Raw genomic sequence first — 18,989 nt, forward strand, 5'->3', positions numbered from 1 at the left:
CAAACAACAAGCAAATGGATCGTGGGTGTGAAGGTGCTAAGGTTCCAGGTGCTAAAGGCAGAAATAATCTTCCAGACAAGTGGGGGAGTCGAAGTTCTTGATTGATTTGCAAAGCCAAGTTGTGGTTTGGTGGAATTTGCTGAGGGAAAAACTGGGTTCACACCGCACTGCAGGTGCTATCACCATCACGACCATGAACAAGTAACGGTGGAGGGCCTCGTCCCCCGTAAGCCTAGGACAGGACCTTGTTCCAAGAGAAGTGGGTCGAGGAACGTGCAGTAGCAGAACCAGGAGAGGCGGGAAGGTCAGAGGTGCTAGACAGACCGGTATGGGTAGAGGCAGATGACTCCTGCCCAAACACCCCAGTTCCTGATTTTCACCCTGTCTTTCGGCTGTACTTGACTCCCTCCTACTTCTTCCTCCTTTGCACTTCACGCCCCCCCCCCCCACCACTTTTTTTTTTTCTCCCAATTCAGGGCTGGTGCTGAAGATTTGACTCCGGTCTCCCGCTGCCTCCCCAACGTCTGCAGGCACACTGGAAGCAGCCTGAGACCCCTGAAACTCTAGAGGGGCTGGAGTTAGCCTTCTGAGCATGTGCGAGCAAGTCCGGGGAGCGGGGGCTCGATTGAGGGTGGGGGGAAGGGGTGGGATGCGGGCCCCCCTGGGCGGCCCCGTGCGTGGAGCTAGAGGCCGAGCGCGCGGGGCCGGGGCGCCACTGCACAGGACCGCGCTCCGGTGCGCGCGGGGCGCAGCGGTGGCGCCCTCCCCGCCGGGCGTGGGCGAGCCGGCCGCGTGTGTCTCCTTGCTTGACGCGCTCTCCAGCCAATCAGGGCGCCAGACCGGGCTGCCATGTGACGGGCGGGGCGGCCCCAGTCCCCGACGAGGCCAGAGGGAGGAGAGAACCGGGGCTCGCCGCGAGCCTTCAAGAGCAGCGGCCGCGGCGGAGGCGGCGGCGGCGGCGGCGGCGGCGGCGGCTGTCCAGGCACGGTCCATCAGCGCGCGCATCCCTCGGGCGCCCTGAGCAGCGGAGAGAGCTGGTCGGGCCGCGGGGGCCGCAGGACAGGAGTGGACAAAGCAAGATGGCAGGGATCTTAGCCTGGTTCTGGAACGAGAGGTTCTGGCTCCCGCACAATGTCACCTGGGCGGACCTGAAGAACACGGATGAAGCCACCTTCCCGCAGGCGGAGGACCTCTACCTCGCCTTCCCGCTGGCCTTCTGCATCTTCATGGTGCGGCTCATCTTCGAGAGGTAAGAAGGGCTGTGCACCCGTCCCCTCCCCCTCCACACACGCGCGCACACACGCACACGCGCGCACACACACACACGCACACACTCACTCGCGCGCACACGCACACTCGCATGCTCTGTGGCGCACGGCCCCGCGCCCCCAGCCCTCACCCCCCACCCTTTGTGTGCGGGCAGGGCTGCTCGAGCCCTCGCTGCGGCTGCTATTCTGGGCGGCCGAGAGGGGCTGGTTGGCCGACGGATTTCCTCCCGGGGGCCGGGGAGGGGCCGCCGAGCCTCGGGGAGCCTCCCGCACGCCTCCCGTGCTGGCCGTGTCCCCGCGGCCGGCGCTGGCGAACAAAGGTGAGCGGGACGCTCGGCCCCCAGCGGGGCTCGCCCCTCTGCACCCGGCGGCCCCGCCGCGCGCGCTGCCGGCTCCCCGCTGCCCTGCCCGGCTCGCTTCCACCCACCTGACAGCCAAGCCACGTTCGGGACGGACGCGCGGCCGGGACGGCGGAGGACCTGCGCCCCCTTCCGACCCCGGCACCCCCGCGCGGCACGCGGATGGTGGGGAGTGAGCTTGGGAAGAAGTCGCCAGGGACGCCGTGGCCTCGCGCGGCTCCGGGGTTTAGCATCGGTATTACAAAGTAACAGTCAGGCCCTGGGAACCCGGTGGCGGCAGTTCGTGCAGGAGGTCGCGGCGCCCCAGGCCAATAGCGGTTTCTGGACGGGAGGCGAGGCGGACTGCGCAGGCTGTGCAGACAGTGGTATCCAGTGCATAGATGCTCCCCAGGAATAAACTAACTTTTTGCTACCAAGGCGCACTTTAATTTTGGGGAAAAGAATCGTAATAGTGTGTTGGAAAGCTCGGATTGGGTTGGGTAGTTCCATTGTGACACGCACGAACTTGTATTTCTCTCATTGAGTTCTCTAGTCACTAAACTCGATTAGCCTGCCACGCATTCCGTCTGAGGGCTGCTGAAAACAAAACCAGGGCAACAGCGCACACTGGTTGGTATCTTTCTCAACTGAGAACCTCTCTCGTCTCCACCCCCCTCGCCCCCTATCAGAAAGGCGGAATGTCTCAGGTGCCAGAGTCTAGACCTCATTCCTCCTTACCTTTCCACTTCGCTTGCTCAGTTGACTGCCCTTTCTGTTGGTCTGATTCCTCTCTTAAGGACGGCCGAATCTGTCTTTTGTGTTGTTTGTTGCTGGAAATGGCAACAGACAAAGCTTCATGGGAACAAAAAAAGTCTCTCTTGTTTAAGAAAGGTGTATTTTTCAATGGGCAATATTGTTGCTTGAGAACTAAGTCAGCTGTTCACACGCAGAGACTGACGTGCCCAGAGGAACAGATTTAAAGATCTATTTTAAAATGATTGGAATCTAGCACAGAGACGTCATCGATCCTATCCAGCCGGCACTCGGAGACTCACTGTGAAAAAGTGGGTGTGTCTGCAGGTTTAGAGTTGCTTCTAGAGCAAATGTTTACTTACAGAAAAGAGGACTCATGGCTACCCTTGCAACCTTTCCAAAGAGAGCCTGTTAGGAACATCAGGCGGCTCTGTCTTCACACATGCTAGGGGCTCCCTACACAGCTGGTCAGTGACAACTAATTAATTTGGGCTGGTAAGTTCTGGTTGGGATCATATCTACCTCCCAGTGCCTTTGAAAGAGACACATAGTCTTATGTTTTGAAAACAAAAGCATGTCAGCCAATGACCTGTTTGCATAAAACTGCATTTTCCTGATAATCTTCTGTGTTGATTCCAGGCTACTCATTTAGCTTGGGGGAAAATTTTATTTATTGGCAATTGGAGACCATGTTTGTATTAGATTCTCTGCCTTAAGATAAAAAAACAACTAATGGAATAGTTGAAAACTGAAAGTTAATTTTTTTTATTCCTGAGAATTTTTCTTCCTTAATACAGTTTCAGGACTTGATGGCATTGTACACAGTCAGCCTTACAACTATTAGACATGGTAAATGTCTTCATACTGATATCTAGAGAGTTGGTCAGTTTCTTTCAAGTTATTGAACCAAGTAGAAGTGATTTAATGCTGTATATAGAAAGTGAAAGTTAATAGTTAATGTTTAGAATATTAATCTAGTCAAGCTCAGGTACCTCTGAATGCTTCTGACTTTTGGAAAAGTGTCTTGTTTCTTTCTATAGTAGTGACAGCTTCTTTAGTCATTCAGCATTAGACCCTGATTCTTTGAAAATCTAAGGGTGTTACACAGAATGAAAAATTCCTCTTGTTTCTCCTCTTCTCAAATGACACATTCTGGCAGCCAACCTATGATCTTCATCTCAGTAGCATCATTAGTCAAGGGCGTGAATCAATACAGCTGAACCAGCCAATATTATTATTGGTCCAACTTTCACTTTCAGTACCCTGCTAACATGTTGTGCATAAATCTTTTTCTTTTGTGATGTTCTGAAATATATAGCATAATTTTGAAAAGCTTCTTATGAATCCCTTTGTTAATGAATGCTTTGCAGCAGGAACAATTCCCTCTGGATTCTATTCCTTTTATGCCCTTTTTTTAGGAGGTGGGGGTTCTCAATTTTTTTCAGAATGGAGAACACATCTACACAATGAATTTGATTTCTGCTGATTGAGATCTATTGAGGCTGAAATTGTGAATTTGAATGCCTTTTCAGTCATAATGTGTATTTCCTTATAAAGAGAAATATGAAAGGATTAATTTAATTGGTCTTTGACCATTTGAGCAATCCTGTCTTTTTGTTTTCACTGCAGTCTTAGAGTATGAACAGTGGGGCCACTGGTGGTCAGAGCAATGCCAAGAGTTAGTACCATATGGATGCCCAGCATGGTTGGTAGCATAAATCCAGAAACTTCAGACAAAGTCCGTAAATAACCAAAAGGGCTTTTTAAAAAATTATTATTTCTATTTTTTGTTAGTGAATCACCGTGAGCTACAGTTACATACTTATAAACTTTCATGCTTGCGTTTCAGTCATACAATGATCGAGTACCCATCCCTCCACCAGTGCCCATTCTCCACCACCAATGATGCCTCCCACCATCCCCAACCCCCCATCCCGCCTCTGTGTCAGGGCCTTCCCTCCAAAAGGGCTTTTAGCACACCCTTTATATTACATTTATATCTCTACCTAGAGACAGGAAGATAATAATTGATTGACAGAGGAAAATATCTGAAAATTATTTAAAAAATTTAAATTTAAAATATTTAATAGAACCTTTTTTTCTAGGATGAAATTTGTAGTGTTAATCATTTTGCTGTTGATTTGGTAAAAATAAAATATTATTTAATAATAAAACATATTGTTCATGAATTTTCTTAAAATAGTGCCTTTTGGATTCAGTAGGTCATTCTCTGACTTTATAATAATAAATGCTTCTTCCAGGCTCACTTTTTCAAAAATGTATAATGCCATGTTATTCAAAATATGGAATTTAAATTTTATTAAACATCTACTTGTTAATAAAAATCCTCGCTATTTTTTTATAAAAAGTAATGTCAGTGCATTTTCTGCCTTGTGTGTTCAGTGGAGAGATGTATAAAGTAGCAATGAGATTCAGAATGTTCATGTTCTAATCAGATTTGCCCCAACTAGGGACAATCACATAATTTCTGCCTGAAATATATACGTATACATATATATACGTATATATTCTTAATCAATGCATGAAGCTGGACTGGAGCGATAGCACAGCGGGTAGGGCATTTGCCTTGTTGTATGCCGCCGACCCGGGTTTGATTCCTCCGTCCCTCTGGAAGAGCCTGGCAAGCTGCCGAGAGTATCCCGTCCTCACGGCAGAGCCTGGCAAGCTCCTCGTGGCGTATTTGATATGCCAAAAAAAGTAACAACAAGTCTCACAGTGGAGACGTTACTGGTGCCCGCTTGAGCCGATCCATGAGCAACGGGACGACAGTGCTACAGTGCCATGAAGCAGTTCCATCTGTAATCTTGTATTAGTTTCTTTCACCCTCCCAATTCTTTGATTCCTGTAGGTCCTTTGTGTAATTTCTTTTTGTCATGAAATGTTGAAACTAGATAAGTGAAGTTTCTGGTTTTTGTTCTTCAATAAGACCTGGTATCACTTATGTGGCTGGATAAAAACTGAGAGCTCTGACTCCCTGATCCTAGACTGTGTGAAGATTATCTTCATTTAGGAAAATGACAGCTATCTTGCTGGATCATATACTGAAGACTTACTGTTAGGATCAATAGGAACCACCCTCTCAGAAAAGTGAAGGAGAGAGAGCGAGCGAGAGATTGGAGAGCCGGGAAGGACAATGTGAGAATGTATTCCTGGTGGTCAGAGGAGTTAGAATGAGTGATTTCTAGGAAGTGGGAATGTCAGTTGAGATTCATTACTGAGGGATATTATAATTAGCTTGTGAAGAAAAGACTTGATATCATATACATATGTAGTATATACATTTACTGAAAGGACATTAGTTTGTAATACTATGTTGGTATTATATCATTAGATATATTTTAACTGGTACATAGATTGAAGGTGTGTATCCCTTTGAAACTCCTAAATTGCAATCCTTAATCCTCAAGATGATGTTATTAGGAAGTGAGACTTTCAGAAGGTGCTTACATAATGAGGCTGGAGATTTCACAAATAGGATTAGTGATTAATGCTCACTGTAAAAGGCCCCAGAGAGCTCCCCTGGGGACCTTTCACCCTTCTGAAGACTCACTGAAGAAGACCATTGGCTGTGAGCCAGGAAGAGTGTCCTCATCACGTTTCAGATGTGCTGGCTTCTTGGTGCTGAACTCAGAATCCAGCATTTGAGAAATTAATTTGTTTGTTTATAAGCCATCTAGTTTATGGGGTTTTATTTGTTTGTTCGTTTGTTTTGGAGCCACACCTGGTTGTACTTAGAGCTTTTTCCTGACTTGGTGCTCAGAGATTACTCCTGGCTAGGTCTGATACACCATATGTGGTGCTGGGGATCAGACCTAATTTGGTTGCATGCAAGGCAAGCACTCTACTTGTTGTACTATTTCTTTCGTGTTTTTTTTTTTTTTTTGTCATTGCTCTCAATGGCCTAAGCCAGGAATTTTGAGAACAACTTGCATACAAACTCTGCTTTTCTCAATTAGTCTAAAATTTTTAACTCTATACTTGTATCTGTTTTATTTGTTTAATCATAGTGTAATTTAGATGAAAACTATGGCTGCTTGCTTTGCCAGAGACTGGTGTAAGAGAGTTGGGTTCAGACAGAAATAGGTAGCCTCCTCCAGTTTCTGATTGGAATAGGAAAATTGAATTACAATGGGTGTTTTGTTGGGAAATTGAAATCAAAGGGATGGTATTCTTTGCAGAGCCTAAGTACAGCTATCTTTTCTTGCAAAATAAAGGTTTGCATTTCAGGGTGCAATAGCTTAGCTATTTGTAATAGGTTGATTTATGGATAAAGGCATAACGTTACTCTTAATGGACAGTGCCTCAGACTGATGGGGAAGGTATGGAGATCTTTTCAGTGATCACAGATGATTTAATATCATGAAGTCCCAATGAAATGAACACCTTGACTTCAGTTATCACTTTTCTGTGAAAGTATCTGAATCCTCTGTGGTTAGGTTAATTTTATTTTTTTCTTTCTTGGATTCCAATTTGTGAGGTATTTCAGAAGGGTTTGGCTACTGTAATGAAGCAGGGAGTTTTGCCTGAAGTTTTTCCACCAGCAAACTATGAATTTCTTTTTTTATTTCCTCCCCTGGGTGGTGCTAGGGCACTCCCAGCAGTGCGTGGGGCCACCCGACTCCACTGGCAGGTACTTAGAAGGCTCTGTAGTGCCTGGGATAGAACCTGTGACCTTGTGGTGCTGAGCCTGTATTCCAGTGCTTTGAACTATTGTGGGACCCCTAGGAAATGCATCTGCATCAGGCTTTCCTCACTTGATAATTGTTTCTTGTGGATATAAATTGCCAAGTTGGTGCCCCAAAAGTGTATATCCAGTTGTAATTTCTTATCAACATGCAATCTATTACTGTTCAAGGAAATTTTTGCTTTGGCACTTGAAAAAAATGATGCTGGTTTCATACATATAAAATATTTGTGATAAAGTTATTTCAAACATGAATATTTCTATTTTACTTTTTTCGATGAATTCACATATATTTTCCTACTTAGAGAGGTCTTCTAAGAACACTTTAGTTGGAAAGTGTGAAAATGTTCTTTAAATTTTTTTTTCATTTTATTCCTTTGGGATCACTCCTGGTGGTGGAGCAGAGGGGGGGGGACAGAAGGGAAGGGAAGAGAGGGAGGGAGAGAGAGAGGGAGAGAGGGAGGGAGAGAGAGAGAGGTTTGGGGTAGGAGGGAAACTGGGAACATTGCTGATGGGAAATGTACACTGGATGGGTGTTGGAACATTATAGCACTGAAGCCAAATCATGAAGAACTTTGTATCTCACTGCAACTCAATAAAAAAAAATTAAAAAATTTAATGGGGAGGGGCCGGAGCGATAGCACAGCGGGTAGGGTGTTTGCCTTGCACGTGGCCGACCCGGGTTCGATCCCCGGCATCCCATATGGTCCCCCAAGCACTGCCAGGAGCAATTCCTGAGTGCAAAGCCAGGAGTAACCCTTGAGCATCGCTGGGTGTGACCCAAAAAGCAAAAAAAAAAAAAAAAAAATTAATGGGGACTGAAACATTAGTGCATTGGGTAAGGCCCTTACCTTGCATGTAGTCAACCTGTGTATATCCTCAGACTAAACATCTGATCCCCAGAGTGCTAGCAGGATTGACTGTAAGCACAGAATGAGGAATAATGCCTGGCACTGTCAAATGTGTCCACAAACCTCCTCCCTCCTCAAAAAAAAAAAAAAAAAGGATTTAATGAAGTTCAGGGAATGAAAGGAAAAATAAAAAAAAATCTGCTGTTGAGGATACAGGGAACTTAGATCTTTATCTGTTGGTGTTGATGTAAAATCATGCACTGCCATGGAAAATTTTATAGAATTTCTAAAAAAATTAAAGATTGAAAAACCACATTCAGCTATGCTGCTTCTAGTATGTGTCTTTAAGAGTATTGAAAGAAGGGTCTTAAAGAGATGTTTATACACTTAGGTTCATAGCAACATTAGTCACTAGAAAGAACTTGGTTTCATTTTCTGGGTTTTCTAGTTTCCTAGTTAGGAACAAATGTCACAGTCCTCTGATGTCAGTTCTATCAAGCGCTGTTTGCTTGTTTTAAAATATGTAAAATGAGTAAGTCCCTTGGGATTCAGGAGAATGCCCTGTCACCACCCCCATTCCCCACCCCCTCCCCCATTCCCCACCCTCACCCTCCAAAGCATGGAAGGAAGACCTAGTCTCAAAACCATTTAAGTACTCTGAGCCTTTTGTTATTTGGAAATACTTGTCAATAAAACATCTCAGTCCAGTTTTTAAGATGGTAGTTTGATGGAGGTAAATTGTCATATGTAAAACAGGAGAGCAGAGCCTCTCTAGAAAAACATGTCACCTAGTTTCAGAGGCTCCCAGGGATTAAAGGAAAAGCATCCTAGTGAGCTCAGAATTTCTTTAAGATAAACAGGATAATAGGATACAATTCTGGTAAGGCCCATAGACTAGGTCACATATAGATGCTAGAAGAGTTGAATTTTGGGCGAGAGATCATCTCTGGCCCTCATCCTTATAGGCCAATATAGTTTTACATGCATTTTGAAAGCAAGTGCTTAATATACTTGAAAATTGGAGCATGGTTTTATTTAAATGATTTGTACTGTACCATAACTGCAACCATTGCAGGTGCATTTGAATGAAAAGGAGGTTTTAGAGTTTGTCCTTTGGAGTGGGACACTGAAATAGCACAGCTCTCTAGTTCATAGATGAGAATATTTGGGGTAAGTTTTTTTGTTTGTTTGTTTCTGTTTGGTGCATTTTTGTTTTGTTTCTCTTTTCCTCAATATTAGCCTTTATTAAGATGGACTTCTCTTGGACCACTCCTGCTTCCTAGCCCTGTTTTTGCTTTTACTAACTCAGAACAGGGTTGCAGAGATTGGCATCGGAACTGGTGGGGTTGGAGTCGCACAGATGGTTGTCATGGCCAGAAGCACGCATTCCTTTACTAGATAGTCTTTTTTCACACAGTGACCCAGGAATAGTATTTGTCACTTGCCAGTGTCTACATAAATGTCACATCTTATCATCCTGGTTTTCAGGTTACAAAGCTATTGTCGCTGACCTCAAACTGTGATTTGGATTCCCTTTCTTTCCTTCCCTTTCTCTTTTCCCTCCCTTCATCCTGTCTCTTGATTTTTCTCATTTCTCCTCCCTCATTTTGCCCTCCCTCTCTCTTTCTCCTTCCCTTCTTCCTTCTTATTGTTAAAGAGGAGTCTTGAGAACAGGGAAGACCTACAGTATTGAGAGTGGGGAATGGGCTAGAAAAAAACATTTAAAATTTTATTCAGGGACACAGTTTGGCAAGTATCACAGTAAAAGCTGCCAACTAGTCTAAGTGTCACTATAGATCTTGTCTTAATAGATCACCATTTCAAAGTAGAGTAAAGTGACTTGCTTTAAGCAGAGGGGCTGTTTTGGACACAATAGCTTGAATGAAGGAAAATTGAGAACCAAGTAATCAGTCACTTAGGCACTATGGAGATTAAGAGAATATAAGGGCTTTGTGTGTTGGTATATCTTTGTACGCATGGTAGATTCAAGGGTGACAATGCATTTCAGTTATGTCACCTTTTTTTTTTACAGTTATTGCAATTAATTAGAAATGTATGGGCTATAGTGATAACACAGCCAGTAGGGCGTTTGCCTTGCATGCAGCTGACCCAGGTTCAATTACCAGCATCCTATATGGTCCCCCGAGCACCATCAGGAGTAATTCCTGAGTGCATGAGCCAGGAGTAAGCCCTGTGCATTGCTGGGTGTGACCCAAAAAGCAATCACTGTATCACTGTCATCCTGTTGTTTATTGATTTGCTTGATCATTCACCAGTAAGGTCACCATTGTGAGACTTGTTACTGTTTTTTTGCATATCAAATATGCCATGGGTAGTTTGCCAGGCTCTGCCATGCGGGTGAGATAGTCTCAGTAGCTTGCCAGGCTCTCCAAGAGAGACAGAGGAATCGAACCCGGGTCGGCTTCGTGCAAGGCAAATGCCCTACCTGCTGTACTATCACTCTAACCCCCAAAAGAAAAAAAATGTATATTCCTAACCAGGATTAAAAGGGAAATAGGTTTAAATTCAAACACTGTCCTTAAATTAGATGTGTTGTTGTAAAGATTGCCCTCACTTATAAATGGGAAATATATCTACTTTGTGATACTGGAAGACTGAAGTCTGGAGTGTTTGGAGTGAACTCAGTAAAAACTGGATTTTGCGAGTACTTGTTCGCTGGTACCACATCCAGTCCCCTGAGCACTGCTAGGAGCCATCCTGAGAATAGTCAGGAGTAAGCTTTGTGATCACCAGGTATGCCCCAAACTCATACTCATTCCACAAAGAATACACTTTATATAAAAATAATTACTACCATATAGCCTCGCATATTATTTGGCATCTACTTGAGAAGTAATATTCTGTCATGTGATATTGGTGTGTTGGGCGTCCGGCTGGGAACGGGTGTGTGGGGGGGAGGGGGAGTGGGAATGGGAAAGAAGGACAGGGAAGATCAGTTTGTGGAGGCAGTAGGACCTGTTTATATATGTGATCCTGGAGGGTTTACTTGTTCTGTTGAAAAGTAAATATTTAGAGTTTTAGACAGGCATGGAAGCCCCGATTTCTTTAGCACTCAGTTTGCTTAGTGAGGAGAATGCCTCTGAGCCTTTTCTTCTCGACTGTTCATTGTCATGTGGACAGCGGACCAGAGATGAGCTTGCATTTGGTGGCGCAGAGTTACTTTTAATGGTGGGATTTTAAAAAGATGAGGGGGCACTTTTACATTCAGAGTCTGAAATTCTCTCAGGAGGCTATTCCCAGGGGGAGGCCTCTGGAAGGTGGTCTTCCATCCAGCGGACGGTTTTCCCAGGCTGCCTCCTTTCTGTGGCTAATTGACACATTCTAGCTTACCTCTTTCCACTGTCTGGACCACGGTGCTTTTATTGAATACAGTCTAAAGAGAAAATTGATTAGGTGTTTAACCACCGATAATAGCACATATCAAATTCACCATTTTTAATGTAAGACCTGGGTAGAGTCCGAGCCCTTCTGCTTCGTTGCTACAGATATAGGCGCGGATGATCTCATTTCTCCAGGCTTTTTTCATATAAAACCCATAGGGCTGCTGTGAAGAGTAAATATAATACACACGGTCAGGGAAATGCCTAAACTCAAAACTTGAGTTTGGGAAATGCCTGGTCAGCAGGAGTATGATTACTTGCTTTTTAGGTTGATGCAACACATACACAGTCTTTTTCTGTGTGTATGTTAAAATCCTGAGTTAATTTTTTGTTGTTGTTCATATTTTGGACCACATTTGGTGCTCAGGGGCCACTCCTGGGGGACGATGCAGTGCTGGGGGTGAAAGCCAGGCCTCCTGCGTATCGAGCATGTGTGCAGCCTATCTCTGTGGCCCTAGAGCCCTGATAGTTAGAAATGAGATCTTCCCATTGCATTTCTTGAAGAATGTTGTCAATGTTACTTAGATCACAAATGTGGAATAGTCCTTATTCTTGCTTTTTCCTTGTTGGGGCTGTCTGTGTGATCATTTGCTTAATTTTCTTGATTATCCACATTTCTGCTCTCTTGATAATCCACCTTTCCATGGTCTCTCTTTGCAGGAAAATTCTGACTCTTCTGATTCTGTTCTAGCCAGCAGAAAATAACCCTAGCAGCTTAGTGAAGACTGAACCTTACCTAACTCATTCTTTTCTATTATTTGCTGAGATTTATAGTCATACTGAGATAGCACAGAATTTTTTTCTGATAAAAGCCTTCTAAAAAAGAAAAACTTTAATTGATTTTTTTCAAAATGTTAAACCTTGTCTTATTTTGATGATTAATTTTTTTTAGGGTTTAAGAGATAGCATAGGGAGGTTACTGTGCTAATCTTCCATGCAGCCTACCCTGGTTCAATACCCAGCATTGTATATGGTTCCTTGAGCACAGCCAGGAGTAAGTGTTCTCAGCACTACTGGGTGTTTCTTGTGCCCCCTGAGCATAGCTTGGGAGCAACCACCTCCTTAATGTAAGGAAAAATAAATTCTGTTTAGTGTCATTGGAATCATATTTATAATGATCCAAACATTCAGAATTAGCTAGACATACCTTTTTTTTTTTCTTAATGGAAAATAAATCACACCAAAAAATATGGACTTCTTTGATATGGCTAACCTAGCCTGACCAGATTAGTTCAGAAAGGATTGCGTCTGCTTTCAACTGTATGCACTTCTCCCAGCTCTTAAATGTGTTCAAAGTAGCTTGTTGGGTGAATGATTGAACAAGTCTGTTAATATTTTTAGGCATCGATGGTGCATAGGATGATCAAATATGACATTTTATGGTAGTTGTCTTTTATATGTGAAAATAAGGCAACAATGGAACCACTATGTAGTGGAAAGATATTTTACCCCAAACTGCCTCTTTTAAAAATCAATAATAGAGGGGCCGGAGCGATAGCACAGCGGGTAGGGCGTTTGCCTTGCATGCGGCCGACCCGGGCTCGATCCCCGGCATCCCATATGGTCCCCCAAGCACTGCCAGGAGTAATTCCTGAGTGCAAAGCCAGGAGTAATCCCTGAGCATCGCTGGGTGTGACCCAAAAAGCAAAAAAAAAAAAAAAAAAAAAATCAGTAATAGTTTAACACAGCTACTTAAAAAGGAAATTTAAATCTTGTTCATTCAAAGTATGTGACTTTTTTCAGATAGAGAGTCAGAATACATGATATGTATGAAACAGGGGGAAAACCAGTTTGGGGTAAGGTGAGGGAGCATTTGGCCCACATGCATGCAGTAAGAAGTATATTATCAGTAGAAGAGTTTAAAATATAATGACATTCACTAAAGTTTGTCTGCTTTTCATTAGTAGTTCATGAAGCCTGTTCTAATCATAGAACTGGTAGAATGAAAAAAGTCCTTTCCCACTAAAGTCTGATCCTCCTCCCAGTCTCCACCCTCACCTTCTGGGAAGACACTGGATGGATGCTGTTGTAGGTGACAGATGAGCAGAAGACCACCCTGAAAAAAGCTGCCATAGTTCACAGTCTCCGCCTCTCTCTGTCTGATTTGGGACTCTGAAGCCTGTAGAATGAAGTGACTTCCCTTTGCCACCCACACAGGTGCTCGCAGAACTTGGCCGCTCATGGAAGCCCTGCAGTGCCAAGGTAGAGTGGTCAACTGCTCCCGTTTATCTGGGACTGTCCAGAAAACACCTCAGTCCAGGGAAAACGGAGCAGTCGGTCACCCCACCTGATTGCTCACCCTGTTAAACGTTTGTTGGACTTGTGCCTTGCCAGGAGTGATTTTTGCACTATAAATATGGATGCTCTCTGGATAAAGAAGTTGTGGTAAATATATACAGAATTGCTACTCAGCTATTGGAAAAAAACGAAATCATGTCATTCTGTGAGTGAAACTGGAGGGAGTGGTCATGCTACTTAAATAAATCAAGGAGATGAGGCTGGAGTGATAGCACAGTGGGTAGGGCGTTTGCCTTGTGTGCAGCCGACCTGGGTTTGATTCCCAGCATCCCATATGGTCCCCTGAGCACCACCAGGAGTAATTCCTGAGCAAAAAGCCAGGAGTAACCCCTGTGCATCACCAGGTGTGACCCAAAAGAAGAAAAAAAATGAGGAGAAAGACACATGCTGAGTGATCTTAGTCACGTGGTATGTAAAACAAAGTGAGGGGTGAACCCTCAGACTCTTGAGTATAGAAAAATGTTTGAGGGTGGTGGCAGAGGCGTGTGTATATATGTGGCTGGGTGGGGGGACAAACGGGGTGGGGAGCTGAGAGGCTCCAGTAGAATGTGGTGGAAGGTTGTTATTTGTTATTGGCACTTTGGTGGTGAGCTTGGTAAAATAACATTGTACCCCTAAAACCTGACTATTTACATTCTTGTTATCTCAATAAAAATTTTTTTTAAAAAAAGGCTGCTAGCCTCTCTGCCTCTCCCTGAAAGTGAATGAGGGTGAGGGTGGTTGTATGAAGCAGCTTCCCTAGTGATCGAGGTGTAGCCTTTATACCAGTTTTCAAGCCTCTCTTCCCCGCCTCCAATTTTTATTGTGACCTTGAGATTTCGGATGCTGTTAATCATAGAATTTCATGCATACAACGTTTCAAGCCCACACCCTTCACCAGAGTGTTAGGCCCTTTAAAAAATAAGATGATTAAAGAGATCGCCAATTAAGTGCAGATATTCAGGGCCAGAACAGTGGGCTGGGGTGGGCACCTTTATCCTGAATTACTGAGACCTGTATATAGTTTCATTTTCCTCCTTCTGCCTCACTCCTGTTAAGAAACCACACATAAATGGCTGCTTGCAGAATTGTAAAGGGATTGGGGACAGACCCAAAATAGACAAGACAGGTGGTGGTTGTTAACTAGCAGTTATATCTAAGGCGTGTTCGGGCAGTCAAGTGGTTTTCTGTGTGCGTATTTTGTGTTCATGGCTTTGTTGCATCTACAATGTGAAACGCTTCCCTTTGCTGTGTTAGGTACCTGTGGTTTATTTGAAAGAACTGGGCTCTCAAAATAAACATCGCGGTGAACTGTATCATAGAGTTGAATGAGTGAAGTACTAGAAAATTCCCGTTGCCTTGGCATCGCTTCCCTCACTGTAGCTTGAGCTGCAGATATGTAAGCTGACACAGTCCCACCAGTGTCAGCTCCTATGTTTTAGTCCCCGTGTCCAGTCATTTTGGCGCAGAGTCAACCACTTTCTGATGAGCAGAGGGCAGCTAATCACCAATTCAAGACTCATCACTGCTTATCACTTCCTTGAACAGCTGGACACTTTTTGCTTGGCACATTCACATCCTCTATTTACACTCCCTCTGGCAAAGATTTTTTTCCACATGCAGGGGCGTCTGGAATAGTGGACTCTCCTGCTCTCTTGGTTACCTGCTATTTTATCATTCCTCATATTTCCCAGTTGACCAGATGCACCTAGGATAGGTATTGAGAACTAACCCCTCACATATTGCTAACTAGACTATTTAAAAAATCCTGTCACGAATAATATGAAACCATATTATTTCTCTTTTCATAAATAAATTCATGGTCTGAGGCATTATTTTTTCTAGTCTAAGAACCTTAAACGTACTAAACAAGTTTTAAAAGTTAATTATTGATGCACAGCGTTTCTCCACTATCAGAAATTGAAGTGCTCCTTTTTGATGTGAGTTGGTAGGTTCATTTTTAGATTGGGAACACAAAAACATTTTTTCTTATGAATGGATGGTAACCATGTTTCTGACCAAAAAAAAAAAACCTGTCAAGTTTATCAAAAAGCAATTATCTAATTTTTGGATTGCAAGGGAAGCGTTTTATATATTCTTGAAATTTTAATGCTTTTATCTACATAGACTCACATATGTTGAGAAAAAGAGAGTGAGAGAGAGACAGAGACAGAGGCAGAGAAAGACATGATGCAAGATTGTTGAGAATGTGAATGTTAAACTTTTGAGTCCTGTTCTGAAGCTCTTATTTCATTTTAACCCATTTAACAGTCTTTGGTTATTTTATATATCGTGTGCTGTTTCCCTGTAAATTTATTAGAAATAATGCTAAACTTTCTTTTGATTTGTTTGGGGGTCACACTCCAGGCTTTTTTCAGGGGACAAGGCTGGCAGTGCTCGAGGGATCCTGTGGTGACAGGGATTGAACTTCACCTCCACATGCAAAGAATCCAGTACATGGTTTCTCCAACTGACATTGACTTTACCTGAGGCAAATTTGGTAATTTTGACAAACAGTTTCAATTGTATAGGGAAAGCTATTGTTTTAACATCTTGGCTTACCAAAGAACAACATTAGAGCCCAGTTTCAGAAGGAATGTAGTAATATTTTCTGGGTGAAAAGGTAATTGACACTCCCTTTTTAATTTGACAGTTGGAAATAATAATAAAATACAAAGAGCAAATTTATAATTCTGACATTGACTATAACAGTTCTTAATTAATATTTATCTCATTATTGATACCCCTGTCGATGCGCTGCCGTAGGCTTACTCAGAGAAAGGGAAAGTGTCATATTCTTTACAATAAATTAATGTTATGGGCATATCAAATATTATTAATTTGTGTAAAAATGATGAATGAGAAAATCATCCTTGCCTGAGTTTTCCTAATAATTTGTTCTCTGAAAAGTTAGGCTTATGATTATACTATTCTGAGGGTAGAAGAATTTGTATTCAACGGGTCATCAAGTAACAAGTCATAAAGATTCAATGTTACTAAGAATAAAGAACGCAAAGGCAGATATAAAATTTGGATCTGGACTATTCCTGAGTGCAACTTTAACTACTCACTTTATTCTGCCTTCTTATTATGTTATCTTATTGTCTTTTCTGATTAGAGAAGAAGCTGTGTTCTTAACTTGTAGAATGACATATTCAACCTCTTTTTGACTCATGAAATGTTTTAAAAATACTTAAAGCTAGAAAATAATATTGTGAACTTTTTTCCTCGCCAATTAAATGCTACTTGGCTATAAAAAAGATGAAACCTTGCCATTTGTGACATGATAAGGGTAATATGTTAAATAAAATAAGTCTGATAAAGAAAGACAAAGACCTAATTATTTTACTCCTATGCGGAAAGTAAAACCAAAAGAACAAACAAAACTGGGGCTGGAAAAATAGTACAGCGGGCAAAGCATTGGCCTTGCACATAGCAGATCTGGTAAAGATGGTCAATTGTATTGTGGTGGTTGGAATCTAAAATAATATGTTTGGAAGTGATGGTAATGGAGTAAGCGCACATGGTGAATTAAAACACTGTACACCTGAAACCTGTATGTTATAAACCAATATCACCTCAATAAAAATCAAGTCATTTTTAAGAAATAAGTCATCTAGTCTGTTTTTATTCTTAGCAGTAGATGCATGTTCAAATTCTTAAGGCTGGGAACGCAGAGATAGTACAGGGGGTAAGACGTTTGCTTTGTCTGCAACCAATCCAGGTTAGATTCCTGATACCCCATATGATTCAATCAGTGTCAGAACCACAAGTAAACAGAGCACTGCTGGCAGGTATAGCTCAAGAAACAAAACCAGGTGCCGCCCCCCCCCCAATACTTAAGGATTGTGTATTGTAATACTGCAATTTATTTTGTATCATACAGAAAAAAAAACACAATCACTGAATTCAGTTTAGTTGGTCAGTGAAAATGTAATTGGTGTCATTTTCTTTAAAGCTACTCAGTGTGTATCTTGTGTATTTATGCCATATCATTCTTTATCCACTCCTCTTTTGATGGTTTTAGGCTGTTTCCATGTCTTGGCTATTGTGAGTAATGCTGCAGTAAATGCTGGAATTCTTGGATCTCCTTATTCTATTTTAATTTTCCTTTATATATGTTATTGCAGGATCTTATAGCAGTTCTATTTTTAATTTCTTGACCTTGTTACTGTTTTTCTGTAGTCATCATGCCAGTTTACTTCCACCAGTGTGCTAATGTTCCTTTTTCTCCACATTCTCACCAGCACTGTTTTTCTGGTCTTTTTGATAATAGCTTTTCTCACTGGTAAAAGATTCTAAACTTCTGTGGTTTTGATTTGCATTTTGCATTGTTTTTAAAATGTAACTCTTGGAGAATGAGTTTTACAGTGTGTAGTCATGTATCTTTTTTTCTTTGTGAAATGTTCAAAGCAGTAAAATCTTGTGCTTATGGGACTAGGGAGTTAGCTCAATGGGCCGGAATGCATAGTTTGCATGCCAGAGCCTGGATTCCAGTCCCTGGCATCATATGGTCCCCTAAGCAGCATGCTGTATCTTAACCTCCAAGCACCACCATGTATGGGCCCCAAAGCAAACCAAGCCAAAGCAAATCTTGTGCTTATGGATTTGGTAAAATTACAAGGTTTAGTCTGAGTGGCTAAATTGAATATGTGTATAAATAAAGTCTAGAAGTGATAATTTAATGAAAAATATATAGGTGAACAATACACAAATATATATTGTTTTGGCATTTCATAGAAATTGTGTCCAGGATTTGAGCTGGGAAACCATAAACTTTATTGTCTTTAAAAAAATCAAAGTAAAGCACCATGATTTATAAATTAACTTGACTCATTTGTATCAGGCAAACATCTCTCAAGATGACTGGTTCCGGTGGGTTGGTATGGTAGTGTTTATGCTTCTGTGGATCATGTTTGGTCTTGCAGTGTGGTGACTTCAAAACGCCAAAACAGACTATTGGAGTACCTTCTCAGAATACAGATTTGCCATTCCTCTGAGCTAGATGAGTCTGAGACAATGACTTGGAAGTTTATTAAATAGTCACAGGGTTAAAATGATAGAAAAATGCAATAAAATTGTATTTTTTAAATTATTACTGTATCTCTAGTACAAAAAAGGGAAAAGGATGTTGAGTCATTTTTGACAAACCAAATCATGGACCAAAAGCAAAACAAAACAAAACAAAAAAATGAAATCTCATCTTTCAGCCACTGTATTAACTTGTTCTCAGAAGACTGCTTTTTATCACTTTATTGCTGTCACCACTGACTGGGAAAAAAAAATGATAAAGAAAAAAATCTATACATTCTTGTGGTGTAAAAACTGTCAAGTTAAGTATAAAATTTAAAGAAAGCCTAAAACTTAGTTTTCAGAAACAATATTGGTTGTATATT

The 18,989-nt window shown here is 42.3% G+C and overlaps 1 protein-coding gene across 1 annotated transcript in view; it reads left to right on the forward strand.

Moving 5' to 3' along the window:
- The first annotated feature begins 902 nt into the window (after window positions 1–902).
- Window positions 903–18,989, forward strand: part of CERS6 (ceramide synthase 6) — a 332,575-nt gene continuing 314,488 nt past the window's right edge. The window contains exon 1 of the mRNA XM_004601129.2: window positions 903–1,249. Coding sequence (XP_004601186.1) covers window positions 1,080–1,249 — 170 coding nt within the window. The 5' untranslated portion in view covers window positions 903–1,079. The remainder of the gene's footprint in view (window positions 1,250–18,989) is intronic.

Source organism: Sorex araneus, chromosome X, assembly GCF_027595985.1.
Source record: "Sorex araneus isolate mSorAra2 chromosome X, mSorAra2.pri, whole genome shotgun sequence".
NCBI classification, from domain to species: domain Eukaryota; kingdom Metazoa; phylum Chordata; class Mammalia; order Eulipotyphla; family Soricidae; genus Sorex; species Sorex araneus.